At 36.0% G+C, this 24838-nt stretch overlaps 1 protein-coding gene across 2 annotated transcripts; it reads right to left on the reverse strand.

Annotated features, from left to right (window-relative positions):
• Positions 1-923: 923 nt before the first annotated feature.
• On the reverse strand, positions 924-24365 carry LOC141621687 (external alternative NAD(P)H-ubiquinone oxidoreductase B2, mitochondrial-like). Of its 2 annotated transcripts, XM_074437993.1 has the most exons (10): positions 24204-24365; positions 22595-22856; positions 15219-15425; positions 8074-8324; positions 7543-7762; positions 4736-4840; positions 4373-4648; positions 2222-2343; positions 2035-2154; positions 924-1145 (listed from the first exon to the last, which is right to left on the reverse strand). In XM_074437993.1, the coding sequence occupies exons 1-10, from the start codon at positions 24284-24286 to the stop codon at positions 1058-1060; spliced, it is 1734 nt and encodes a 577-aa protein (XP_074294094.1). In that variant the 5' UTR covers positions 24287-24365; the 3' UTR covers positions 924-1057. The 2 variants fall into 2 exon arrangements, with proteins under 2 accessions (XP_074294094.1, XP_074294095.1); XM_074437994.1 differs by lacking the exon at positions 15219-15425.
• Positions 24366-24838: the final 473 nt, after the last annotated feature.

Genomic DNA, 24838 nt, shown 5'->3' on the forward strand with positions numbered 1-24838 from the left:
AAAAATAATAGAATTGTCCCACATCGAAAGATTAACATAAGATGTAGTGGTCTTATGATTATAAATATGAAGCATCCTTGGAACTTAGATATCAACCTAACATCTTTTGCGTCTTTTAAATAAGATGTTTTGACTTTTGATCATATCTAAATAAATGATTAGACATAAGATGTAAATATTAAGACCTTATAACCATTTGTTTTTACTAAGTTAATTATCCCGTTGCAACGCACGGGCATCCAAACTAGTATACGAATAAACCTTATCATCTATTAAGAAATAGTAGTCTTTATTAGACAACGTAAGAGGTTATAATAGCATAAATTTTGATTTATTAACGTGAATAAGTGAACAACATGGCAAAACAATCTACTACTCCGTAAGTTTTAACACGCGATCGTTTGTTACATGGGTTACTCTGATTGCTTACAAGTAATGAGGGAAGTCACTTGACATGACGAACTTATATATTTCATCAAATGCACCGTATAAGACGTTTATGAGTTATATATCTATGATGTTTCATCGTTATTCTGTATGTTTTATTCCACGTAGTGTTGATATGGTAGTTCATAACTTAGTGGAAAAAAAATTATCTGTAAGCTAAATTCTTTTTTATTATTCAGAAAAGAAAAATCACTTGAATTGGTGCATCGGCCAACAATGGGAATAAAACATGATAAAATGACTCGATATTTCTACTAACAAAAGATAAAAAAAACTTGTAACCTATATAATAGTTGATGTGTTACTTTTTAACTCCCTATACCATTCATCCATTAATCGTCCAAAGCCAAGAACCAAACAAGTCAACTTTGTAACAGAAAAAATGCCATAATAACAAAAATGGAAAATGGCTCATTTGTATAAACTACGGTATACAACACCATCTTAACGAAGTAAGAACATAGGCTTAAGTTTAATCTCATAACAAGTTATGTAAAGATTTCACACATTTGTATGTGCAAAAGTAAAAGTTTGTGAATTATCTGTAAAATGATATATCCTGATGATAAACATGTTTGAAAATAAAATTACTATAATAATATTAGGTTATCTAGATTCGGCTCGAGTCCCTGCCAAAGATGAATTTCCTCATCCAATCACCAACCACCAACATCCTTGTGCGCCAACTTACTAATTTACTGCCACATAAGTCAGATACTTTGAATTGTATTAAGGTTTACAAAATTCAAAAAAATAATAATAAAAAAAAGTAATATTTCGTTCAAATGAATACTTTTATCAACTAAATCATTATAATACTAATAAAAACGAGAATTCCTCATAAAATGGTCTTATAAAATTAGACGATCTCAGTTAAATGTTGTAGTGTAATAAAAAAGAAAAAAGTAAAACACTTACAGAGTTACAGTCGATAAAGTGTTATTTTATAATGATCTTAAAACATATTGAGGTAGACTTATCTCAAATATGCCTTTTATTATTACAAATTTTCGACAAAAACCTATGTAATTTTGTTTTGCGCAAATATCATAGTAAAATAACATAATAGTAGACTTAAATAACCGTAAACGTCTTTTAGCGTGTTCGTTAACTTAAGGTATGGACTTAACTGTCTTTAATCCACGCATATTGCTAGATCTTTTTTTTGGACAACGAAGGAACCTATAACCTCTAAATATACTAGGTTAACCACTTGAGGGCGACATGCTAGAAGTCTAAAAAGCATAGTATAGGTCAAAAATAACCTCCACAAGGCTGTTCTTGAAGAGGCTCGAACCTGATACCCTTAGGAGTTTGACCTTAGTTTTAACCACTAGATTCAAACGCTTGAGCCATGTAGATTCATTTTACATGAAACTTAATGTAAGATATTTTGTTGCTAAAATAAAAACTGAATAATGTTTTTGATTACTAACTGGGCTTATTGCTAATGTTTTAGTCTTAAATCTTATAATAAGACTACATACACTACAATAATACAATATGTGAATTATTTTAGAAATAAAGAGAGAAACTTAAATGAGATTGCTAAAAAAATTAAAGAGGAAACAAAAAAACGTATTGTACCTAGCATAGACAGAATACCAAAGCCACTGGGTGCTGTGACCGTGAATGACATAGTCACCGGGGAGCTGGGCTGCAGTTTGTTCACCTCCCAAAGGAGCAAATTGTCCTAAATGCTTGTACCTTTAAAAAATGACGAGCATAAGAATTACAAGGACCATTAATTTCCCAGCATGTAACATTTTGTTACCTGAATGGACGAAATCGATGTCGTCCTTCTTTTCTAGTTCGCAGAGGGCCTTCAGGGTTTTTCACACAGTCCTCCATTCTGTTAAAACAATCAGCAAGATATTCTCCTTGTTGCGCTGCAACCTAGAATATTTGCAAACTAATTAGCATAGTTGAAATCTCAATATGTAGTAGTATAAGGTAACAAAAATACAAAATCAGGCAAGTGTTATTATTCATCATGCATTGACTAGATAAAAAAGTATATGAATCACTTAATAATTACAGTAAATTAAATTGGCAAAGGTTCCACTCGACGAGGAAATACATATATTATGCTCATAATAGCCGAAGATAATGTGTTATACGACTTAAGTATCTACGATGTTTGATAGTATCAAATATGTCGTGTCTAGTATGATAATTTTAGGTTGTTTATTCAAGTGTTGGGGCCAAGTTATGCGTTAATCTCGGACATACCGGCTTACTCTATTTCTTTGTAGTTTGGGTCACAAAAGACTTAGTCTTGGATTGATCACCTTTTGAGGCAAAGGAAGCAACCATATCAAAGAGTCAAGGTGAAGATTTCATGTTGTTTCAACCAAGATAAGAAGTCCGTCTCAAGCAAGCAATGACGAGTGAAGTTTGGAAAGTAAAGAAGCAAGCAAAACTTGGAAGTTCATAGGGGAGTCCCGAGCTGGGGCGCAGCCTGCGCAGCCTGCGCAGGATGCGCAGCCTGCGCCACCTTCAGAGAAGCTTGCGCAATTCTGTTTTAAACACGGGCTTAATTAAACAGTCCGTGTTTTTGGGCTTGTTTTTGGAGGATTTAACCTAGAAAGGAGTGCACCCCTATATATACTCCTCATTTTGAAGACCTAGTTATCATCTAATTATTGAATAATCTCTAGAGACTTTCGGTAGCAAGAACACTTTATTTTGGGTAAAAGTTGTAATCTTTTAGCTTTGGATGTTAATCTTTCCTCATTTCTTGGAAGGCTAATCTTTCCTTTGCTTGATGTAATTTGATCAAAGTATCCAACTTTGGTATTGTAAGACTCTTAAACCTCTCTTAATTTATCTAATGCTCTTTTCTTGTGCTTAATTTCTTATGTTGAGTGATTGAATGTTCGGTTTGATCATCCTTGCATGTTATTTACTTGACTAGTGCAAATCCTAAAGAAATGGTTTAATTTAGTTGGGATTGTTGAAGCAAGTTTGTTGTTTGTTGATTTGGATTAAAGGATTCATACAACAAATAGGAAAGTTCATGTCTTTTGCTCATTTGTATGGTTTAATCTTATGAGGAATTGATCCTAGCTTCATCTTTTGGTTAAATTCTTACTGCTCATGCTTAGTCTCTTTTCATGGTTTAATGATTTGTTGCTTAATTTTGAAGGGTATATGTAGATGGTTTAATTTACATGTATCAACATCTTGAGGTGATAGTATTGGGTAGATAATTGTAAGAGAGAAAAAAGAGTCAAACTTTATCATTGTTGGGTTACTAAGAGAGAATTACATCAAGTTTTCCCTTTTATATTGAATCTTGCATACTAGTTGTTTGTGGAATTGTCTCAATAGGAAGATCTCCAATCTTTACTCATATTTCCATGTTTGTTTCCCAAAACCAATCCTTTTTCATCTATGTTTCCTACTAGTTGACTTTTGTTAATACCCATTGTTTGTGATTAGTGCATTTTGTTAAGTTTAAATTGTCATTAGGATTTTAATTAGTAGTAGAGACCTACTTAGTAGTCAATAGTTTACAACTCAAGTTTTTAGTTGTTAACCCTTCTCTTGGGTTCGACCCCTTTACTTCCACTTTACTATTGTTTTAGTTTAAAGTTAGTAGAGTCAAAGTCTAGGGTATAAATTGTTAATTTGATAGGTTAATTCTAGTATTTTAACGACCTAGTATTTACCGAGTCAATATTGTTGTCCTAAATTATTAAAAGTATTTATACATATCTAATATGAGCATATATTAAAATGTCAGGTTCAACTATTATGAAACAAAATTTACTTTTTATGCCCTTTGATATAATGTTGTGTAGTATATACTTATATGTGTGAAGTTCAAATATATACTTAAGAAACTTTTAAAACTTGAGCAAAAAAATTGGTATTGGAATATAGACGGATCTACCTTTGGTCATTATTGTTACGATGTTACCTGGGCAGTGGCAGGGAGATTCTTCATTTGCGCATCAACCTCTGATAAAGCCTTCTTAAATGTCTCTATATCTATTTGAGTAGACTCTTGCTTCTCATCATTCCCTTTTACATTTTTCATTAACTCTATAATATCTTTAAACTGCTTCCTTTTCATATATATTTCTATTTGAGGATACCTTTCGGAAATATCTTTAATTACTTTCTTCAGCTCTTTCACATTTAGAGTGTCAGTGTTATCCTTATCTTCCTTCTTGATGATTTCTTCAATATCTTCCTGTTATAATCGTAAATATTAAAATGACAACGACAAACGATAATTTTGCAATTAGTGTAAGGAATTTTGAATGGTTAATTTACTTACCATGACTTTACGTTGTAGAATAGTGGCGCAATCACCCAATGCATATATGTCGTTGGTGCCTTCCACCCTTAACCATTCATCAGTTGAAAGAACGCGTCTATTGGTCTGTCATTTAAGTTAATATATGAGTTAAGGATAAGATAAGGACCTGAACTTTACAATTTTTTTCCGTTAAGGATCTCAACGAATATTTTTTTTCCATTAAGGACCTTAACACTAACACCGTTGAGCTTTCGTTATGTTTCTAACATTAAAATAGATTTTAACAACCAATATATTTTATGAAAATACTTCTATATTTTATAAGGCAAAATATTTTATGAAAATAGATTTTAACAATATATTTTATGAAAATCAATACTACTCCCTTCAATCCTCTATTTTCTTCCTCTTTAGTTTGGGCACAAGGATTAAGGAATGGAGTATTATATTGATAAATAGTTGGGGTGAGGTTTGGTAATAGAAGAGAGAGATAAATAATTAGGAGTTAAATAATGAATTGTGGGCCACAAATAGTAAAGTAATGAATAAAATAAGATTAAGGGGGTGTTTGGTTGGAGATTTTGGAATGGATTGAAATGAATTCAATCCATTCTAGTGTTTGGTTGGAGGTTTTTGGAATGGAGTTAGATACCCAATGGATTCTAACTCCATTCCAACCCCTTGGAATCTCATACCCATGTTTCTACTCAAGTTTTTAACTCCATTCCAGATTATTACTACCTCTATATCCATTCCAAGGTCGAACCAAACACTCATGAGCAAGTATGGGGTTCTAACTCCATACCACTATAGTATCACAATCCATTCCATACCATTCCAATACTTTGAACCAAACGACCCCTAAAAGAGTTGAGTGGGGTGTGGTGATATGAGAGAGGTATGAATAAAATAAGAGTAAAAGTTATCAAAAATAGAAAGGGGAAGAAAACCTGAATAATCCGTTTTAGGAAATAGGGAAGAATATGGTGAATTAGAGGGAGTATATATTAATTCCAGAAACCAAGGAATTTCAATGTAATTAAATAAATCTATACAAATTAATTATATTATATAGTTTTTAATCATAGCACTGTGTAATGGACCCGGACAAGGGACTTCAATGTAAATATTATATAGCTTTGGTTGAAATATAAATTTAAAGAATACCAGAATATGGTAAGTTTCCTTAAAGTAAACAGACCCACTTATGGTATTAATTAGTATAAAAATGTTAGTTATTTAATATACACAAATATAATATAAATATGTTATATTTTGGAAACATTTAAAAGGTAAATAAATCAATCTAGATTTCCAAAAAATATAATATTTCATAATTCATTAGATTTGTAATTTATTTAGTAAAAAATAATGATTGCTCTTTAATAATCTTCTAATTTAATATTTAATATTTATTTAAATATATAAATCTAATAATATTATATTTGTTGAATCGATTGGTAAGCTAATCGACGCATTGTAGTAGTAAAAGCAACAATAATAGCAGCGAGAGTAGTGAAAAAAAATAATGATGGCGGAAGAAGTGAAAGTAATAGTAGTCACAACACATGTAATGAAAGTAACATAGGAACAACGTAGAGAGTATGAAAAACTAACTAACAATTCGATTAAGAAAATATTAATTTTATTTAAACATATGAGTTTGACAAAACTAACGGGTAAACCGTAAAAATAGCAGGAGTAGTTAATAAACAAACAACAGTTACCGAAGAAATAGTATTAACAAGGGATATAGTGAAAGTAATAATATTAACAGCGGGAGTGGTGAACATGTCTCATAATTTGTTGATGATTTTTACATCTCATCATAATTTTAAGATATAAATTGTAAATGTATGTGTTAACCAAATTTAGCGTGTATCATATTTCGTAGAAAATAAAATTTAAATGGTAAATAAAGGTAGTCTGGGCGTAGCCGGGCACCAAACCTAGTAATTATATGTTTTGACAATCAAAATTAATTAAGGCAAGACAACACATATCCATTAATCGAGTTAAGGGTAAGACAAGGACTCGAACATTATTTCAGCATTATATCAAATATTGTTTCGGCATACAATAAACAATAGAAACATCATATCACAACAATCGGTTGGATTGCAAGACAAAGTTATCCAATTGAGCAGCTAGGTTCACGCATTCAACTACGGCTTGGGAACTTATGGAGGTAATTGGTCTGATAGTTTTGATTTGTGAAGCAAGAAGGAGCTTAATCTTCTATAGTTTGCATTTTGGGTTGTTTTGCTATGTCACAAAGATTAATGGTTATGTGTGTTGCTCTTACCTTAATTAGTTTTGATTGTTAAAATATATAAGTATTTTCATAAAATATATTGGTTGTTAAAATCTATTTTCATAAAATATTTTGCCTTATAAAATATACAAGTATTTTCATAAAATATATTGGTTGTTAAAATCTATTTTAATGATAGAAACATAACGGAAACTTAACCGTGTTAGTGTTGAGGTCCTTAACAGAAAAAAAAAAAATCGTTGAGGTCCTTAACGGAAATAAATTGCAAAATTCGGGTCCTTGACTTACCCTTAACTCGTTAATATATTGATAACTGAATTTGACAAAAATAATATAAAAGACTCCAAATTGTTTGATATTGCTATGTTTTCCTTCATATGATTCGTTGAATAAATTTACTCCCTTTGTATGTTTAACTTTGTTTAGGACATTTTAAATAAGTCAAAGGAACATTCTAAAATTTTTACCTATCGTTTTTACCCTTTTACATGAGTCGAGTGATAGGCATAAGAGCTATATAGAGACTTTTCATGGCAGTGAAATTGGTTACCTGACCAATTTGTTTCATAAATTCCATAACAACAGGACGAGTTCCAATGCCAGTAGACCAAACAATCATTCCATATGGCAAGGATTTCACGATACCAGAACCCCTGTCCTTTGTTGAAATTTCCTTATTGGTCACTTTTGTTACCATTGATCCAAGTCTCACATCGATACCATCTCTTTGGAATTTCTTTTCGGCAAAATCAGTGATCCTTTTGTCAAACCTAAAATAAGGCAAATCAACCTATGAAATACCAAGATCACGAAATAGTGTACCACATAATCTATGAAATACCAATCGTTGGTTGGCGCAGTGGTAGCATGGGGCTGTGCTTGGTAGGGAGGTCTGCGGATCGATTCCCCACAACTGCGATTGGGAGGGGTTTAAATACCGTAATCCTTGGACACGCCCCGAAATCCGGATTAGCCGGCCCAATGTGGTTCGGATTACCGGATGGTTTAGACAAAAAAAAAATAATCTATGAAAATTCATGCATGGGTAAAATCGAATAATGTATAATCGTCTTCAACTTACATGTTAAGAATATGATCCCCTGCCTCAACAAGAGTAATGTTGACAAGAGGTTTAAGAGCTGGGTAAAGTTTTGCCAAGTCCTCTGTCACAAAGTCATGCAACTCGGCAGCAAACTCTACACCAGTTGGGCCTCCGCCAACAACCACAAATTGCAACAACGTTTTTCTATGATCGTTACTTAAATGAGGAAGACTAGCCTTTTCAAAGCAGTCCACCACGGTGGTCCTGATTCTCTGAGCATCTTCAATTTCCTGTATGATGTTATAAAGTATCGAACTTCATTAAAAATACTATCTTCATCTCATTTTTTATTCAGGTTTAACAATCGCAGTGAGCATTAAACATAACCATTTGTTTTTCCATTTACATTTGCTTTAAATCAATATGTTAATAAAACGATTTATCTTATCAATATTTGAAAAACGGAGTAGGTAACAAATGTTGAGGAAAATAAAATGTCGTATAATTGACCTTTTTAATACTAAAATCATATGTGATCAATATAAATAAGATGAACGGAGAAATCAGAACAATATTTATCTTTGCAAAATTTGGATTAATTCCAAATTTATTCTCCTCTTAGAGATAGGATGTTTAAGGTAACTAGATTGAGACATCGAAAGAGCTACATATTTTCATATTATCATTTAATAAGTTATAGTACGTATAAATTGTGTGAAAGCATTCACTTAGGTTAAAATATGTGATTTAAATTGATAGTTAAAGTGAATCACTAATTTTAAAGATGTCTTGATTATTTCTTAGGGCTCGCTTTGAATGAGAGTAATTATTGAGGAAGTAATGAGAGCTAAAATAAGAAGAAATAGGAGGAGATTGGTGGTTTGTGGTGGTTGTGGAGGGTGGAAAGAGGAGGTGAGGGAGGAATTATTACCTCTATATGGAGGTAATTATTACTTCAAGGGGTAGGTAGGGAACAATCACTCCCTTAATGGAGGGACTATTACACTATATTTCCCCTCTATCCATTTCTATCTCCAATCCCCTTTCCTTCGCTCCATTTTTAGTTCATTTTAGCTCTATTACTCCCTTAATAATTACTCTCATTCCAAGCAAGCCCTCAGACTCAAGTGGGAAAAATCCCTCATAATCAAGCTCACTGGGAAATCAATCGAATCGGCCCACCTCGCATCTTCGCTTCGATCTCTCTGGAAGTGTAAAAATCAAATTAAACTTATTGGCTTGGGGAAAGGTTTCTATTCTTGTACTGCTGATTCTAATGGGGATTTGCAGCGAATTCGGGAAAATGGACCGTGGTTCCTCCAGGGTCACTTCCTCCACGTGCAAGATTGGGTCCCAAATTTCCAGCCGTCGTTGTTCATCATTAAGTCGATTCCAACATGGATTATCCTCCCGGAGCTTCCGATTGAGTATCACCGTCACGACATTCTCCAAGCAATTGGGAACTCTTTGGGTGGCTTTATCAAGCATGACCCTAATGGCCTCAGCAGAAACAATGCCAGGTTTGCTAGACTATCTATTTATGTTGATCATTCCAAGCCCCCGCCCACTAAGATCTGGCTGGGATCCTTTTGTCAAGCTGTTGTGTTGGCCGAAAAACAAGTTTCCTGTGTTAATTGCCAAAGCCATTGTAACGAAGCCTGTCTTAGGGTTAGGGATATTGGGAAAACTAATGGTCCCATTGCTGACCCTGGTAGTGACTCTACCATTTCCACAAAGAAAAATGTGGGGGCAGGTGATGCTGATAAAGACTGGTCTATGGTTCCCTTTAAGAAAATTGGAAAGTTCCCTTTATTTACTCCTGCTTCTAAGTCAGACCCACTTTCAGCTCCCGTCCTTCCTACAAATAAATTAAGTATTAAAGAAAAAATCCAAACACCTCTCTCCCCTTTTTCCTCCTTTAACCTTGACCACTTATTTGGTCTTCCATCAATCACCTCTCTCTTTACTCAAAATAGACTCTCTTACTCACCACCCATTCTTTACATTCAAAACTCACCCCTTAATAATATCACACCTCCTGACCAGGATCCCAACTCTGAAAATCCAAACCAATTTTTTTCCTTCAATGGATCCAGTACTTCCCCCCTCCATCTCGAACCAGATCCTCCACCAGCTCACCCTCATTTCCTCTTACCTCCTCCCAACCTCTTTTCTGCAACCTGCCCCTTCTTCCCGTTCCCCTGACCATTACTCTACTCCACCCCGATGCGATACCAGCGGACTCCTACCAACCCCCTACCCTCACATTACCAGAAGTCCCTGTCAATCAAAAAACCTTTATATTCGAACCTCGCCTCGTCTCTTACCAGGTAATCGTTCCCATCCTGCGGTCAATTCTCGCCAACCCATCCTCACCCCCCTATCGTGTCTAAACATAACCTTGATCAACACCAGGCTGCCAAACCGGTTCGTCGCCCCTGCTCACCTACCAGACCTCTCAGATCTCCAACTCCTGCCACCTGCCCTGGTCTGCTTCCTCAGGTGGTTTGTCCGGTCCAATCACCTCCTTCAACCGGACCTGGTCGTCCCACACTCTCTAGAGTTCCTCCTGGATCCCACTCCCATTCTGCCTCGATTGAGGGAGACCTTTTTGTTGAGCTCAGATTCAAAGGATCTCCGAGTCGCGAGCTACACAAACTCAGTGAAGATATTCCGATCAATGACTCGAATGAGACAACTGGAGTTGTGGATCAGTTGGGACGACGAAGAAAGCCACAGAGCACTGCTCATGACAATTTGCAGAACAAATCGCAGGTTCTTCAGCGCCCGTCTAGGTCTAGAACTCGACATGGTGGAGGACGTGGACAAGCCGGGAGCTCTGACCGAGTTGGTTAATTCCTTTTTGGTTCCTGAAAATATGAACATCCTCTACTGGAATTGTCGTGGCATTGCCAAGCCCTCCTTCTCTACCCACCTTTCTTACTTGATTACCACTCATAAACCTGATATTGTCATCCTTTCGGAAACCAGAGTCTCTTCCTTTAATTCCTTGACCGTCGTGCGCCGTCTTCCTTTTGACTCCTGGGAGATCTTGGATCCAGTGGGTTTCACTGGCGGAATTATTATTCTATGGAATAAGCGGGTAGCTGCTGTTACTCTTGTCAACAAGGGAACCCAGATTAATAATATGGTGGTCCAGGTAAGCTCGACTAAGTTTGTTTTTTTGCTTTCTGCCATTTATGCGAGTCTAAAGTTTAGACATCGTACTAGACTTTGGAATGAACTTAACACCCTTTCCCACAATCTTAATACCCCTTGGGTGTGCATTGGTGACTTCAATGAGGTGACTTGTGCTACTGACAAGCTGGGCGGGCGAGCCATCAAACTGAACAGAGTCAATCTTTCAATAGTACCATGGATAGGTGTAGCCTTACTAATATTGGGTTCTCGGGGCCTAAGTTCACGTGGACCAACCGTCGTCGGATTAACCCTATCCTTGAACGCCTCGACCGGGTTTGGGTCAACCACTTTTGGCTTGACAGCTTTCCCAACTCCCACAACCAACACCTTACTCGTCTCTCCTCTGACCACTGTCCTATTCTCCTTAAGACTTCCCTTCCCTCTCCTGCCAGAACAAAGACTTTCAAAGTTGAATCCTTTTGGTTAGCTGACCCAAATTTCCTGCTCCTTGTGTCTGAGACGTGGCCCTCTTCGAACCTGTGTGTCGTTTCTAAACTCTCTGCCCTTGCTTCTACCCTCTCTACCTCGCCTTCCCTCACCTTTGGCAACATTTTTAAGAAGAAATCTCACCTGAACGCTAGACTCCTTGGCATCCAAAGGGACCTCTGCCTCCACCCAAACTCTGAATTTCTTCTTAACCTTAACGACTCTCTCCTGTCTGATCTCAACCTTGTCCTTGATCATGAACATCAATTCTGGAAGGATAGGTCCCGGATTAACTGGTTAGCCGATGGGGACATAAATACTTCTTTTTTTCAAAAGTCTGTGACCCTCCGTCGCTGTGTGAACCGCATTGTTTCCCTTGTCGATGATGTGGGACACACTATTGTTGGACATGATGCCCTCGACTCCCTTATTACTAACTTTTTTATTAAGCTCTACACCACTGACAAGTGCTCCGCTCCTCGTCCTCCTCTTAACCCCCTCCCACCTATCACTTCCTTTTTCATCCCCTTTGAGGATGAGATTCGCCTTGCTCTCTTTTCCCTTGGCTCGAATAAGGCCCCGGGGCCTGATGGCTTCCATGCTGGGTTTTTTAAGAAGTGTTGGGACATTATCAAATTTGACATGGTTGCCTTCATTCAAGGTGTCTTCACTGCCAAATGTTTGCCTGACTCTATCAATGGCACTACCATTTCCCTCATCCCAAAAATCCCTTCCCCCCAAACTATTTCCAACTTCCGACCTATTAGCCTCTGCAATACTACTTATAAAATTGTCACAAAAATCATTGTCAATCGCCTTAAGCCGCTTATGCACAACATTATCTCCCCAAATCAAGGCAGTTCTATCCCTGGAAGAGGCACTGACACCAATTTCATTGTCGCTTCTGAAATCCTCCATTCAATGCATACTTCCAAGAGTTCGGTTGGGTGGTTCGCTCTTAAGCTGGACTTAGAGAAAGCCTTCGACCGCCTTGAATAGGACTTCATTCACTCCTGTCTTTGCTCTGCCCGCATTGACCGTGACACGATCACCCTCATCATGAGTTGTATCACTTCTTCTAGTTCTCATGTCATACTTAATGGCACCCCATCGACCACCTTTCTCCCGTCTAGGGGAATTAGACAAGGGGATCCTCTTTCCCCGTATATCTTTATCATTTGCATGGAAGCCCTTTTTAACCTCATTCATCTTTCGTGCCTTGACAATGATTGGACACCGTTCCCTCTTGGGAAAGGTGGAGTCTCCTTCTCCCACCTCCTCTTTGCCGATGACATTCTCCTTTTTGGACGCACTTCGGAAGAGAACCTTTGTCCTCTCCAAGACACCCTCCTTTCTTTCTGCTCTTCCTCGGGCCAAAAAATCAATAGACTGAAGAGTAAGATCATTTTCTCTAAACTCACCCCCCTTGAGGACATTAACATGTTTGGAGCCTCCCTTGGAATTAAGCGCGCTAAGAACCTTGGCACTTATCTTGGGCTCCCTCTTGGGTGGGGGAAGACCAAGCGAGCTGACCTTAAATTTATCATTGACTCTCTCAATGCTAAGCTTGCTAATTGGAATACTAGATTCCTTTCTAGGGCTAGTAGGATTTGCCTGATTAAATCTACCTTAAATGTTATCCCTTCTCATACTATGCAATGCCTCAGGCTCCCTTCTTTCATTCTTTCTGAGATTGATAAAATCACTAGGTCCTTTCTCTGGTCCGGATCTTCCTCCAACAAGCTTCACCTTACTACCTGGGACCTGGTTACCAAACCTATGGCCTCTGGTGGCCTAGGAATCAGAGCTGCCCGCCCCCTTAATGACTCTTTCTCCACGAAGTTGAGCTGAAGATACTTCTTAATAAGTCTTCTCTTGCTTCCCGTGCCATTCAGAGTAAGTACCTGACCCCTACCCCTCGCTCTTTCAATTCTGGCTCTCACATTTGGAAGAATGTGGGAACCGACTGGCCTATCTTAAAAAAGCACCTTACCTGGTCTATAGGTGATGGATCCTCTATCTCCCTTTGGAACGACCCTTGGTCTGATCTTGGACCCTTGAGACACATCATCTCTGGCCCCTTACTCCTACCTCTGAGCACGCCAAGTTGAGCTCTATTATCCTTGATGGGATGTGGTCCCTCGTCTCCCTTGACTTCGTTCTCCCTTTCCATGTTATTGATTCAATCCTAACCATTCCGTTACCAAGAACGCCCCGACCTGACCTCCTCTCTGGCGCCCAAGAATAGATTTTCCTTAGGTTACACCTATACCTCCCTTTCTGAGCACTCCCATTCCCCCCCCCCCCTCCTTCTCTGATAACATGCTTTGGCTCTGGGCCTTACCCACCCAACCTCAAATCAAGGTTTTTATATGGCTCGCCTGGTGGGATAAACTCCCACACAATCAAACTCTTTTTAGAAGATCTATTCTCTCGTCTCCCAGCTGCACTCGATGCGCCAACCCCTCCCTCCCTGAGTCCACCCTCCATATTCTGCGTGATTGTAGCCACGCGAGCGACATTTGGGCAAACTTTAACGTCCAGCACTCTTTCTTCTCTCTTGATCTCCAACCTTAGATTCACGACAATTGTACTTCGTCTAACCCCTCTTGGGTCACTCTCTTCACCTTCATTATATGGCGCCTTTGGACTGGGCGATGTGATAACCTTTTTTCCAGCCAACCCACCCTGCCCCCTTCCCGCCTGTGCGACTCCTACTCTGCCCTTGCTGCTGCCTGGGTGTCTGCCAGCAGCCGTGCCCCTTGCCCCCCCTCCCGTGTTGACTCCTTCCCCTCTGCCTCTTGCTACCCCGGTAGCTGGGCCTTTCCCCCGCGTGATTGGCTTAAGGTCAATGTTGATGTGGCCTTCTCTTCCTCCTTCTCCTTTGCTAATGTGGGGTGTGTTGCTAGAGATAGTTTTGGGTCTTGGGTTAAAGGTTGGTCCGTCCGCTTAGCTGCCCCTAATCCCTTTATTTGCGAGGTTCTCGCCATCCGTGAAGGATTACTTTTTGCTACCGCCCTCGGCCTTAATGTTGTCATTGCTTCTGATTGTATTAATGCCGTTAATGCCATTATTAAGAGTGATCTACCTTGTGGTCCTTATGCTAACATCATTCTCGAGTGTTGGGAACAATTGGAGGCCTCACCGCTTTTGAAGATAATATTTGAGAAGAGATCGGCGAATAAAGTTGCGGACGCCATTGCTAAATTCGCCATTAAAGACACTAGCTTATGTAATGGAAGCTTTATTTGGGCGCATGCCCCTTTATTTGTATTGGACTTTTGTAATTTAGACTTTGTTTTGGCTAGTACGCCACTTTCCCCCGACCCGCCCCCTTGATGTATTTGGACTTCTCTTTTTCCCTTTAATTTAAGGATAATGATAGGGCGCCACCGGGTGGCGCCGATATTGGGTGCCACCCTCTCACATGCATCATTTATTGAAGGGGTCCCCACTTATTACATGTGAGAGGGTGGCGTCGAAATTGGGTGTCACCTGGTGGCACCAAATCATTTTCCTTAATTTAAGTACTTCCTGGCCAAAAAAAAAAGATATACCTTAAGAAAATGACAGTTTTCTTCGACACCAGGTGTATTAAAGGTATTGGAACGCGCTCCCATGGCGACCACTAAGTAATCATACTCCACATTGAACTCCTCTCTGCCTTCCAAAATCTTGTTCGTTGCAGACCTACAATAAACCCTCTTATTGACTGGATCAATTTTGTAGCACTCTGCTTCTTCAAATTGAACTCTCACATTTTTCTGCAATTTAAATGGCACATTATCTTGATGGTTATGTCGTTTTCGTTTATAAAAGTCTTAAATATTACTCCATCCATCTAAGCAAATACATTCCAAATGAATTGTGTAACACCCTAAGAGATTGTGAGGAAATTGTTCCACATTGGTAAATGTTGGGTTTGTGCCTTGATTCTGTTAACCGCCGCTTCAAACGACTATGCGGGGTCTCGTGACCGGTCGAGATGGGTCCCGGGGAAACGCCCAGTTTAGGGGTTCGGGGGCAACGCCCCCGAAACTTGAACGGTATCCGTATCTGTTATTGGGCTAGGTCTGTTTTGGGCCTTTATTAGGTCATTCTGTATTAGGTCTTAGAGAGTATTATATAAACTCTCTAAGCCTCTACCTAACGATCATACCGTCTCGAATCAGAATCAAAACTCCTCACATATCAATAAAACTCTCTCCCTTCTGCCCTGTGGACGTAGCTAACACACCGTTAGTGAACCACGTAAATCTGTGCGTTTGTCTCTTTATTGTTCTTTTTATCAGTTCTTTCTTGCTTCTGTTATAACAGTAAAATAAGGAGAGCTTATGGTATCTTTATAAGAGATTCAACCCAACATTTATTAACAAGGTCTTGTGCTTTTGGGCTTAAGTGAGGACAATTAATGGGCTCAAAGGTACACATCTCATCATATTGAGGTTGTGATACGACGGAGGCAGGTCGGGTCGTTATAAATTGTACTTGATTTGTATTAGAAATACTTACTAAATACAAAAACTTTAATTTTCTTTTTAGAAATATATAACTTAGTAGGACGTGAATATGATATTTATAGCTTAAAAAAACATCATATATGATATTTTTTCCCTTTAAAATGGTGAAAATGTTGGACAATGAAAGGTATTTCTAAAACAAATAAATAGGGAATGTAATGCTTCTAAATTTGAGGGAATACATTTTAATAGTAGAAATACATTAGTAAACATTCAAACTAAGTGGGCTTAGGGTGGCCAATGACATTGGCGTATGATACACAAAAATTTAGGGTGAGTTGAATAAAATGTACTCTAAAGCTAAGTAAATACAATGGATGTCGTATAGAGAGTATCAGACCTCGTGGGGAAGTAAAAGGGGAAGGTCAAATCCATTGTAGTCAGCATGGATGATAAAGGTGTGGTGCTTCGTGTGAGGTTCATCGACCTAGTCACGCAATATGGGCACGACGTGATCACCATCATGTTAAAATGCAAAAATGGAGCGATAATTAGTATCATGCTTGAACAAGATAAATAAGGCAATGACGGATTCTTTCCATACTAGGAATGAAAGCGCCAAGGACTTGGCATCGGCTAAATATATAAGGAGGTTCGAAGAAAATTCACGCATCGAGCGCGCTTCAAAGACCAAGGGGTTGAGATTGGTGGAAGAGTCTTGAAGAAAGAAGAACGATCTATAAGTTTCCGAAATCATGTAATGTCTTGTAGAGTTTCTAGTACATTGTGAAGTCATCTATCTATAATATGATATTTGGAATATTTTAAATAGTGTGGAGTCTGTAAGTTGCACTAGATTGTTTAGTAGGGTCTAGTAGAGTTTAGAACATTAATAGTCGTTTTAGGAATGATTATAAATTCCCTCAAAAAAAAAAAGGAATGATTATAAATATACAACTCTAAATTGTTCTTATCTAGAGAGTTTTAAGGGAGTGCGAAGGGTGATTAAAACTACAATTGGTCTTCCTTGTGACGGGTTACCATTTGTGGCGGATATTTTGTGAGATAAAATGGTAACAAAATGGGTTAGTGGAGAAAGGGGACCACATGAATAGTGTTGCAGAGAGAGAAAAAGTGGGTACTTTGTGAGGTAAAATGGTATCCGTCACTCAAGAGTGACGGATATGTGCCGTCACAAACAAGAATTTGTGTTAAAACTATAACTAGAGATCATCTCCACTCATTTTTACCAGCCATCATACAACTAACACATGCCCCGTATCGGCCGTACGCTCCATGCCGTAATTGTTCCCGCATGTAATACTCTCTCCAATCCAATTCAATATACTCATGGGCCCGACACAAATTTTAAGAAAACACACCTAATAATGTTAAAAAGACTGATGTACCCTTAGTTTTTGTGAGTAGAGTGAATGAGAGTTGATGGTATTTTGTGTAAATAGAATATTTTAAATGAGGCTATGTTGGTCCATTTTTTGTCAATAAAAGAAATAGGTACATTGGATTGTCCTAAAATGAAAAATGGGTACATTGGATTGGATTCAAGGGAATATTCCCTAGTTGATTGTGTTTATTTGTGTCAAATCTTTAGGGTCATTTTATCATAACAAACTGGTTCACATACCTCATTTTAGTTGAATATCAATGTAATATGCCGATTTCAGAATTTGTTGTAATTTGGCGTTATAACTTGTAATTTGCTTGTAAACTTGTTAAACCTCTTTTGTAATCATGCTTTGAGGATGTTGATTTTAATTAGAGAATTAATCTGTCTATATGTGAACTCAAAGCAAGGAAAACTCAGTCAAGAAACGAGGGTCAATTAAAGTCAAAAAAGAAATTCAAAGAAAAGCAAAAAAAGGGAAGCTCGAAATGGAAGTAGGCCAACCCGAGTAAGCCGCATCCTGCAGACTGCGGTGGGCTCGGGTGAGGTTTGACGTGTTTTTGATTTTGTGTTAATTTTTAGTCCACTTCTAGGATTAATCTACTATTTGATTTTTTTTGGAAAATTTAACATAAATAACCCAACGTTTATAAAATCTTCCAAAACTAACCCGACCTTTTAACTATAACAAAAATAACCCAACTTTTATGTTTGTGTTACAAAAATGTCCCAAACTATTCCAGATGTAGAGCTTTTTACCTAATTTAAGATTTTAACAATTTAAAATGTGATTGTATATAATTTAGGTAAAATAATTGTAAAATTTTTCAATAATGTATTAAAAAATCTGAAAAAAACCAGAAAATTTATAAATTTTAACATTTAAAACTTTAAAACACTTTGATTTTTTTGCCATTATCTTTTTCTCTTCAACTTATCATGCTGTGTGTTTTCATTGCTTGACAATTAGATTTTAGAGGAGAAGGCAAAGGCTAGGTGTTTTAAAGTATCAATGAGCCTTTTTTTTTTCCAGGTTTTTGATACATATTGAAAAGTTTTACAATTTTTTTACTTAAATTATATACAATCACTTAATTTTTAAAATCTTAAATTAGGTAAAAAGTTATAGATATAGAATAGTTTGGGATATTTTTGTAACACAAACATAAAGGTTGGGTTATTTTTGTTAAAGTCAAAAGGTTGGGTTATTTTTGAAAGACACTATAAACGTTGGGTTATTTATGTTAAATTTACCATTTTTTTGGGATACATACTGATACAAAGACATTAATACAGTAAAATTATTTTTCTTATTATTGAAACAAAAAACCGGGTTAGAGGGATGAGAAAGGGTGAGATAGAGGAGGATAATAAAATATCAAGGTTATTGTTAAACGTGGTATAATATAAGTTAAAACATTTATAAATACAATACTTAAAGCCGCGAAAGTACTTATAATTTGCGCTTCATAACTTTACAATTATCATATATTATATTAAAGCTGAAACCAGCAGCCCCTTTGATCGCCACGTGTCAACACCTACTCCTATGCCACGTGTCATTTGCTGAAATCCTAAGACTATAAAAAAAATGATACATGCAAAATCACGTACAAAATCCTAAAATAGAATGATGATTATTGATTCTTCCTAAACACATGAATATTTGATATAATATTATTTCCATAATAGGGAGAGGTTATTGGAGGAATTAACATGATTATAGCCTATAGGAGAAATTATCATTATTAAATTAAATTTGGAATTAAATAGTGATTTGTTGAAATTCCGTCTAATCTACACTTTATATCGCAATATTCGGCGAATAAATTTGTTGCATTCGTTTAGGTAAATTTTATTTAAGGAAAAAAATTAGAATTAAGTCATTTTGTTTTTCATTTTTTTGTTTATCATATTGTTCATTTTCAATTTGCAAAAGTGCATTAGACTCCAAAAGTGCATTAAACCCAACAATGGACTTGATAAATGTTGGGAGCCATTGATTGTTTTATTTAGTTGTTAAGGAACTCCAAATGTTCTTTATAGTAGGACATCTTGATGTATAGTTCGTATTGAATGCCACGTGTCATAACCAGGTGAAAGACTATATATTAAAATATTATTACCATATATTATATTTGCCAAACTGTTAATTGTTACGAATTGTAAATTTACCTCAAATAACAATAGTGTGATTTGCGTTAAATTTGGCGGTGTAATTTAAATACTATTCTCATTAACTTCAAATAACAGCATCTCCCACAAAATTAAGAAAAAAAGGGATTCCTTTCCAATTAAAATTTCAATTAGAAAATTAGCATATTAATTTGGCAAAATTCATTCAAAATGATGATTTGGATTATGATTATTCCAATTATGATTATCCTCATTAACATCAAAAAGGGATTCCTTTCCAAATAATATTCAATAAGTAGATTGGACTAGAGTACTCCATATTACTCCCTCCGTCAAAATCGTTTGTTTATCTTTCATATTCTTTGTGAGAGATCTTTTAATCAAAGGTATAGAAATAAATGAATGAATTGGACGAAGAGAGTATCTTTCAAGAAATGCAATTAACACAAATTGATTGAACAATTTATTGGAGACGAGTTAGATAGAGGTTAATATTGGATTCGTATAAATTGATATGTTAAATAAATCATCCTTTGATTCATCTTTTTTTATGCTCTAATCTACTCTTCACAATACTTCTTTTAACTTGCAGTTACTCTAATTAAGGTTGATTTGAAAATATATATTTACCATATAATTTTACACAAGTGACAATACAACACTAACCAATGACGTAGAAATTCACAACGGTTATGGTTGTATTTACCACCATTTTGATACTTCACATTATAAATGCATAGTTGGTATTTCTTAAGATGGGGTTAAATAACACCGTACTTGGATGGATCGAACAAGCTTATTATTAATCCCTAGATATTATGCTTTTATCCTATGTATTTTATTTGATCCGTTTTAAGTTTAAGACGGGGTATTAGAATTTAGAACGTAAACATTGATATGCCAACGGGGTAGGAAAATAACATGTGCCGCATTGCAATAGTTCCAGTTGTGTAATAACAATTGGGTAAATAAAATATGCAGTTCATACTCCCTTGAGTCCTTTCATCCCGCTCATTCGTTTGCTTTTGGTTTGGACACAAATGCCAAAAAAAAGAGGAGGGTCAATTATTAAATAACAAGTTAATCAAATTGAGTGTGGAGTATCAAATTGCTTATCAAAGGTATTCCTAAAATATAAAGGCATACAATTGATTGAGAAAACCCAAAATGGAATAAGCAAACAAACGAGTGGGACAAATGGAATTTCATATAAGGAGTTACTTATCCATTGTTTTACACAATTCAGGTTCAGATCAAGCTTTGGTCCTGAATTTGAGTGTCGGGTAGGGTTATTCGGATCAGCTCAATTTTGACAAGTTTAAGTTACCTCAGCCGCCTACTTCGACTACTTGCCAATAACTTATCAAAAGTCGAGAAAAAAAATCATAGTATTTCGAATAAAAAATCATAGTATCAAAAGTGTATGGTTAGTAGACAAAATGAAATTTTCTAAAATTTAATAATTTACTAAACCCCAAAAATATATTTTGTTACTTTTAATAATACTTTTCGTTTCCACCCGTGCAATGCACGGATTAAAAAACTAGTTCATAGATAGTACCAACTGTCGTCTTAAAGAATCGGAAGACCCTCTACAAAGATCAATTTATTAATAAATCGTCAAACGGCATTTAGAAATGATAGGTATAATTAAAAACAACTCTAATAAAGGCCAAATGATAAATTTCTCTTGTAAAACTAAGGATCTCAAAACATGATATGACAATTCGCTCGTCCTTGTATTACTCTCTTCATGTAACTTTTAATTTAATGCATTGGTTATGGTTGCTCTTAGAATTATATTTCTGTTCTCGTGTTTTATTTTTTTGACCACTGCGAACGTTTCAGTAAGGCCAATTTTAAAACTTTTTAAGCAATCAATGAACTTTATCATTCATTGCTTAGGCTTTGTTTGGTAAAACTGACTGAAAAGGTACCTTAAACCTGAAAAGGTACCTGAAACCTGATAAGGTGACTGAAATTGAAAAGGTACCTGAAAAGTTAGCTGGAAATTAGAAACTGATAAGGCAGCTGATTAATTGTAAAGTGTTTGGTAAAACTAATTGAAAAGGTAACTGGTTTTTTTGTAAAATGACATAAAATGACATTAATAATTATAATAAATTAATTTAAATAAAGGGTAAATATGTAAAGTAGAACATTTCAGCTACCTGAAACTTTAAAAAGCTACCTTGAGTAGCTTTTCATTTCAGGTACCTGAAAAGTCATTTCAGGTACCTGAAATGACTTTACCAAACAACACTAGGTAAAACAAATACCTGAAATATTAGTCAAATCAGGTTGCTTGGTCAAATCAGGTACATGAAATGCCTTGCCAAACATAGTCTTACTGTAATTACTTAACTTTGACAAGTCAAGAGATAATTAAGGAAGAGAATCTTAGATTTTTTAACCAAAGATGTTGTATAAGAAGTGAAAGAAAAGATCTTTATTAAAATAAATCAAATAAGAAGTCCCGCCAATTTTTGGGAAATAAAGAAAATTTAGAAAATAAAGACAAAAACTATGGGAGAGAATCGAGTGGATTAATTATTATTTACTCAAAAATATTATTAAATTACGGTGGTAGAAATAAATCATGGTGCTCTAAGGGGAAATGAAGCATATTTCATTTTTTAGGTTATATTTTGTAATTTCACTATGGTTAGTTTCTAAAGAATAAATTAGTTAAGATTAGGTCCTCAATAAATTAGGGTTCGTTTTGCTCTCACGCTTTGAATGCACTTCTATGACTTTGATTAAAAAAAAAAAAAAAAAAAAAACATACTTTACTCTTTACTACATAAGGAAGCAAAATTTATAGTTGAAAATATGAAAGCACATTAAACCCCCATATACTAAATTATTCCATCATTGTCAACATATCTCGAGGTTAAAGAGCAAAGAAAATAAAAATAATAGATGCATGTACCTTCTTGGCAATGTTGCGAATAGGCTCGACAATGCTTCGAGCTTCAACGGTACCACAAGTAACACTAGGCAAAAGAGGCGTAAAGGCAAAGTAATTACGAGGAGAAACAATGTGAACGTCATATGATGAGTTCTTCAAGTTCTTCACAAAACTTGTTGCTGCCCAACCAGTCCCTAATACAACCACTTTCTTCTTTGGTGCATCATCAACGATGCTTCGAGCGTCTGCGTATGTTGTGTATGCAAGTGTCCCTCCTCCAGTACTGTCACCACGAGTACCCTCATCATCATCATCATCATCAATGATTGTCATTAACAACAACTTATATGATCATGCTTCTTGTATCATGCATGTTTAAAATAGAATATTATTGGTGTAATAATCTTTGACTTTGAAGTATGAAATAATAAAGCAAATTAAAATAGAAGTTCGTTGATGCAAGTATCTATAAAACTTTCGCAATGCACCATTTGAAATAGTCGTGGAATTCCCATAATGATTTTATTATTACATATAAACTATTGCAAATAGATAAACAATCGTATTCAAATATTGTGTTAGAGTATTATTTGATTTAGAGGATGAAAGAAATAATACAAATTATTGCATTCGACAATGTATTCATTAAGATGTCATATTAATAACAAGTCAAGTAATCTTATTTTCAAAAAAATAATTAAGTAACATTCGCCATCATACCAAGATAGCTAAAACTAAATTAAGATTGGGGCCTTGTGGTCAATTTGCTAATGTTATTCTTGAGTGTAGGGATCTCTTGGATAGCTCCCCCCGCTTGAAGATTGTTTTTGGAAAAAGATCGGCTAATGCTGTTGCGGATGCTCTTGCCAAAGCTGGTTTAGTCGACAGTAGCTCTAGTAATGGTTGTATTAATTGGGACGTTGCCCCCCCTTTCGTTCTTCGCCTTTGTACTAGTGACTTTGTTGCGGCTATCGAACCGCTTCCCCCCGACCCCCCCCCCCCGATTCCTGTGTACTCTTGTGTACTCTTGTGTACTCTTGTTCTTTTGATTTTATTTATGCACTTCTTTCTCCAAAAAAAAAAGAATACTCTTTTTATATCATGAGTGAGTGGTTGTAGAGAAAAAGATGAAACACATAACGTAACAAATATAACACATATTATTAGTGATTAAATAAATGTCATATTTCAAACAACTACTTTTATTCAAATGCATAACATAATAACACACAAAAATTTCGTTCTACTGTTCCAATCTCCTATTAGAACAAGGTGGATATATATTTCCATATATAAGTTCTCAAATCTAAGATTTAGTTAAAAAATTGAAGAAGCGCGGAGTTAAAATATTTTTCACCTATAAAAAAATATAGTAGACTACTCAATATTACCAAGGTACATAGCAAGTTCATTATATTACCAACTTTGATATATTAAAATAACCCATAAAAATATATCGAATCAAGTACATAGTTAACAGTATAAACAAGATGAATCAAATATATTTCTTTTCAACGTTATCTATCATCATACGCATCCATTAGAACTTGACGGGTTAAGAAGAAAAAAGGTAAGAACGATAAAATGTGTCTCAAGTTGCGTAAATATAGTGAAGAAAGAGAGAAGAGACCTGACGACGGCAATTGCTACGAGGAAACGCTGGTGAGAATGGTAGACATTAGTGGCTCGCCGAAAAAAGGTTGATGATGCCATTATTGTGACACTTAGGTAAGGAAAAAGAGAACTACCGTGTTAGCTAATATGGTGGTAAAAGATATTAAAAATTTGGAGAAGTAAGTGTATTGTACAGAGAGGTAATTTGAAGAAGTAAAACAATGACCCTAATTTTATGTGGAATTATCTAAAAGAAGGCCAGCTTATTAGGGTCTGTTTTCTTATTCATCTATTTTTTTTTACCTATGAAAGCGGTCTTAAAACTACTTTTGTTTAATTATGTCATATGGTAGTTGACTTTGATATTCAGTTTTACCAAAAATTATTGGGATATGCTAAATCCCGCACACAATTTTGCTTAATCCAACACATTTTCCCGTCTTATTCCAACTTTACCCCTTTCACTTTTCACACACAATTAGAGAGATAAATAAAAAAAATAAAACAAAACCCAAAAAACAACTCAGTCATACAGTCCACCAACCGCCCAACCACCACCACCCTCCTCACTGTGCCTTCCCCATAACGTCGACCCTTCTCCGACCATCCTACCCCGACCAATTCGACAGCCAACAACCACTCGTTCAACAA

Source organism: Silene latifolia, chromosome X, assembly GCF_048544455.1.
Source record: "Silene latifolia isolate original U9 population chromosome X, ASM4854445v1, whole genome shotgun sequence".
Lineage (NCBI taxonomy): Eukaryota > Viridiplantae > Streptophyta > Magnoliopsida > Caryophyllales > Caryophyllaceae > Silene > Silene latifolia.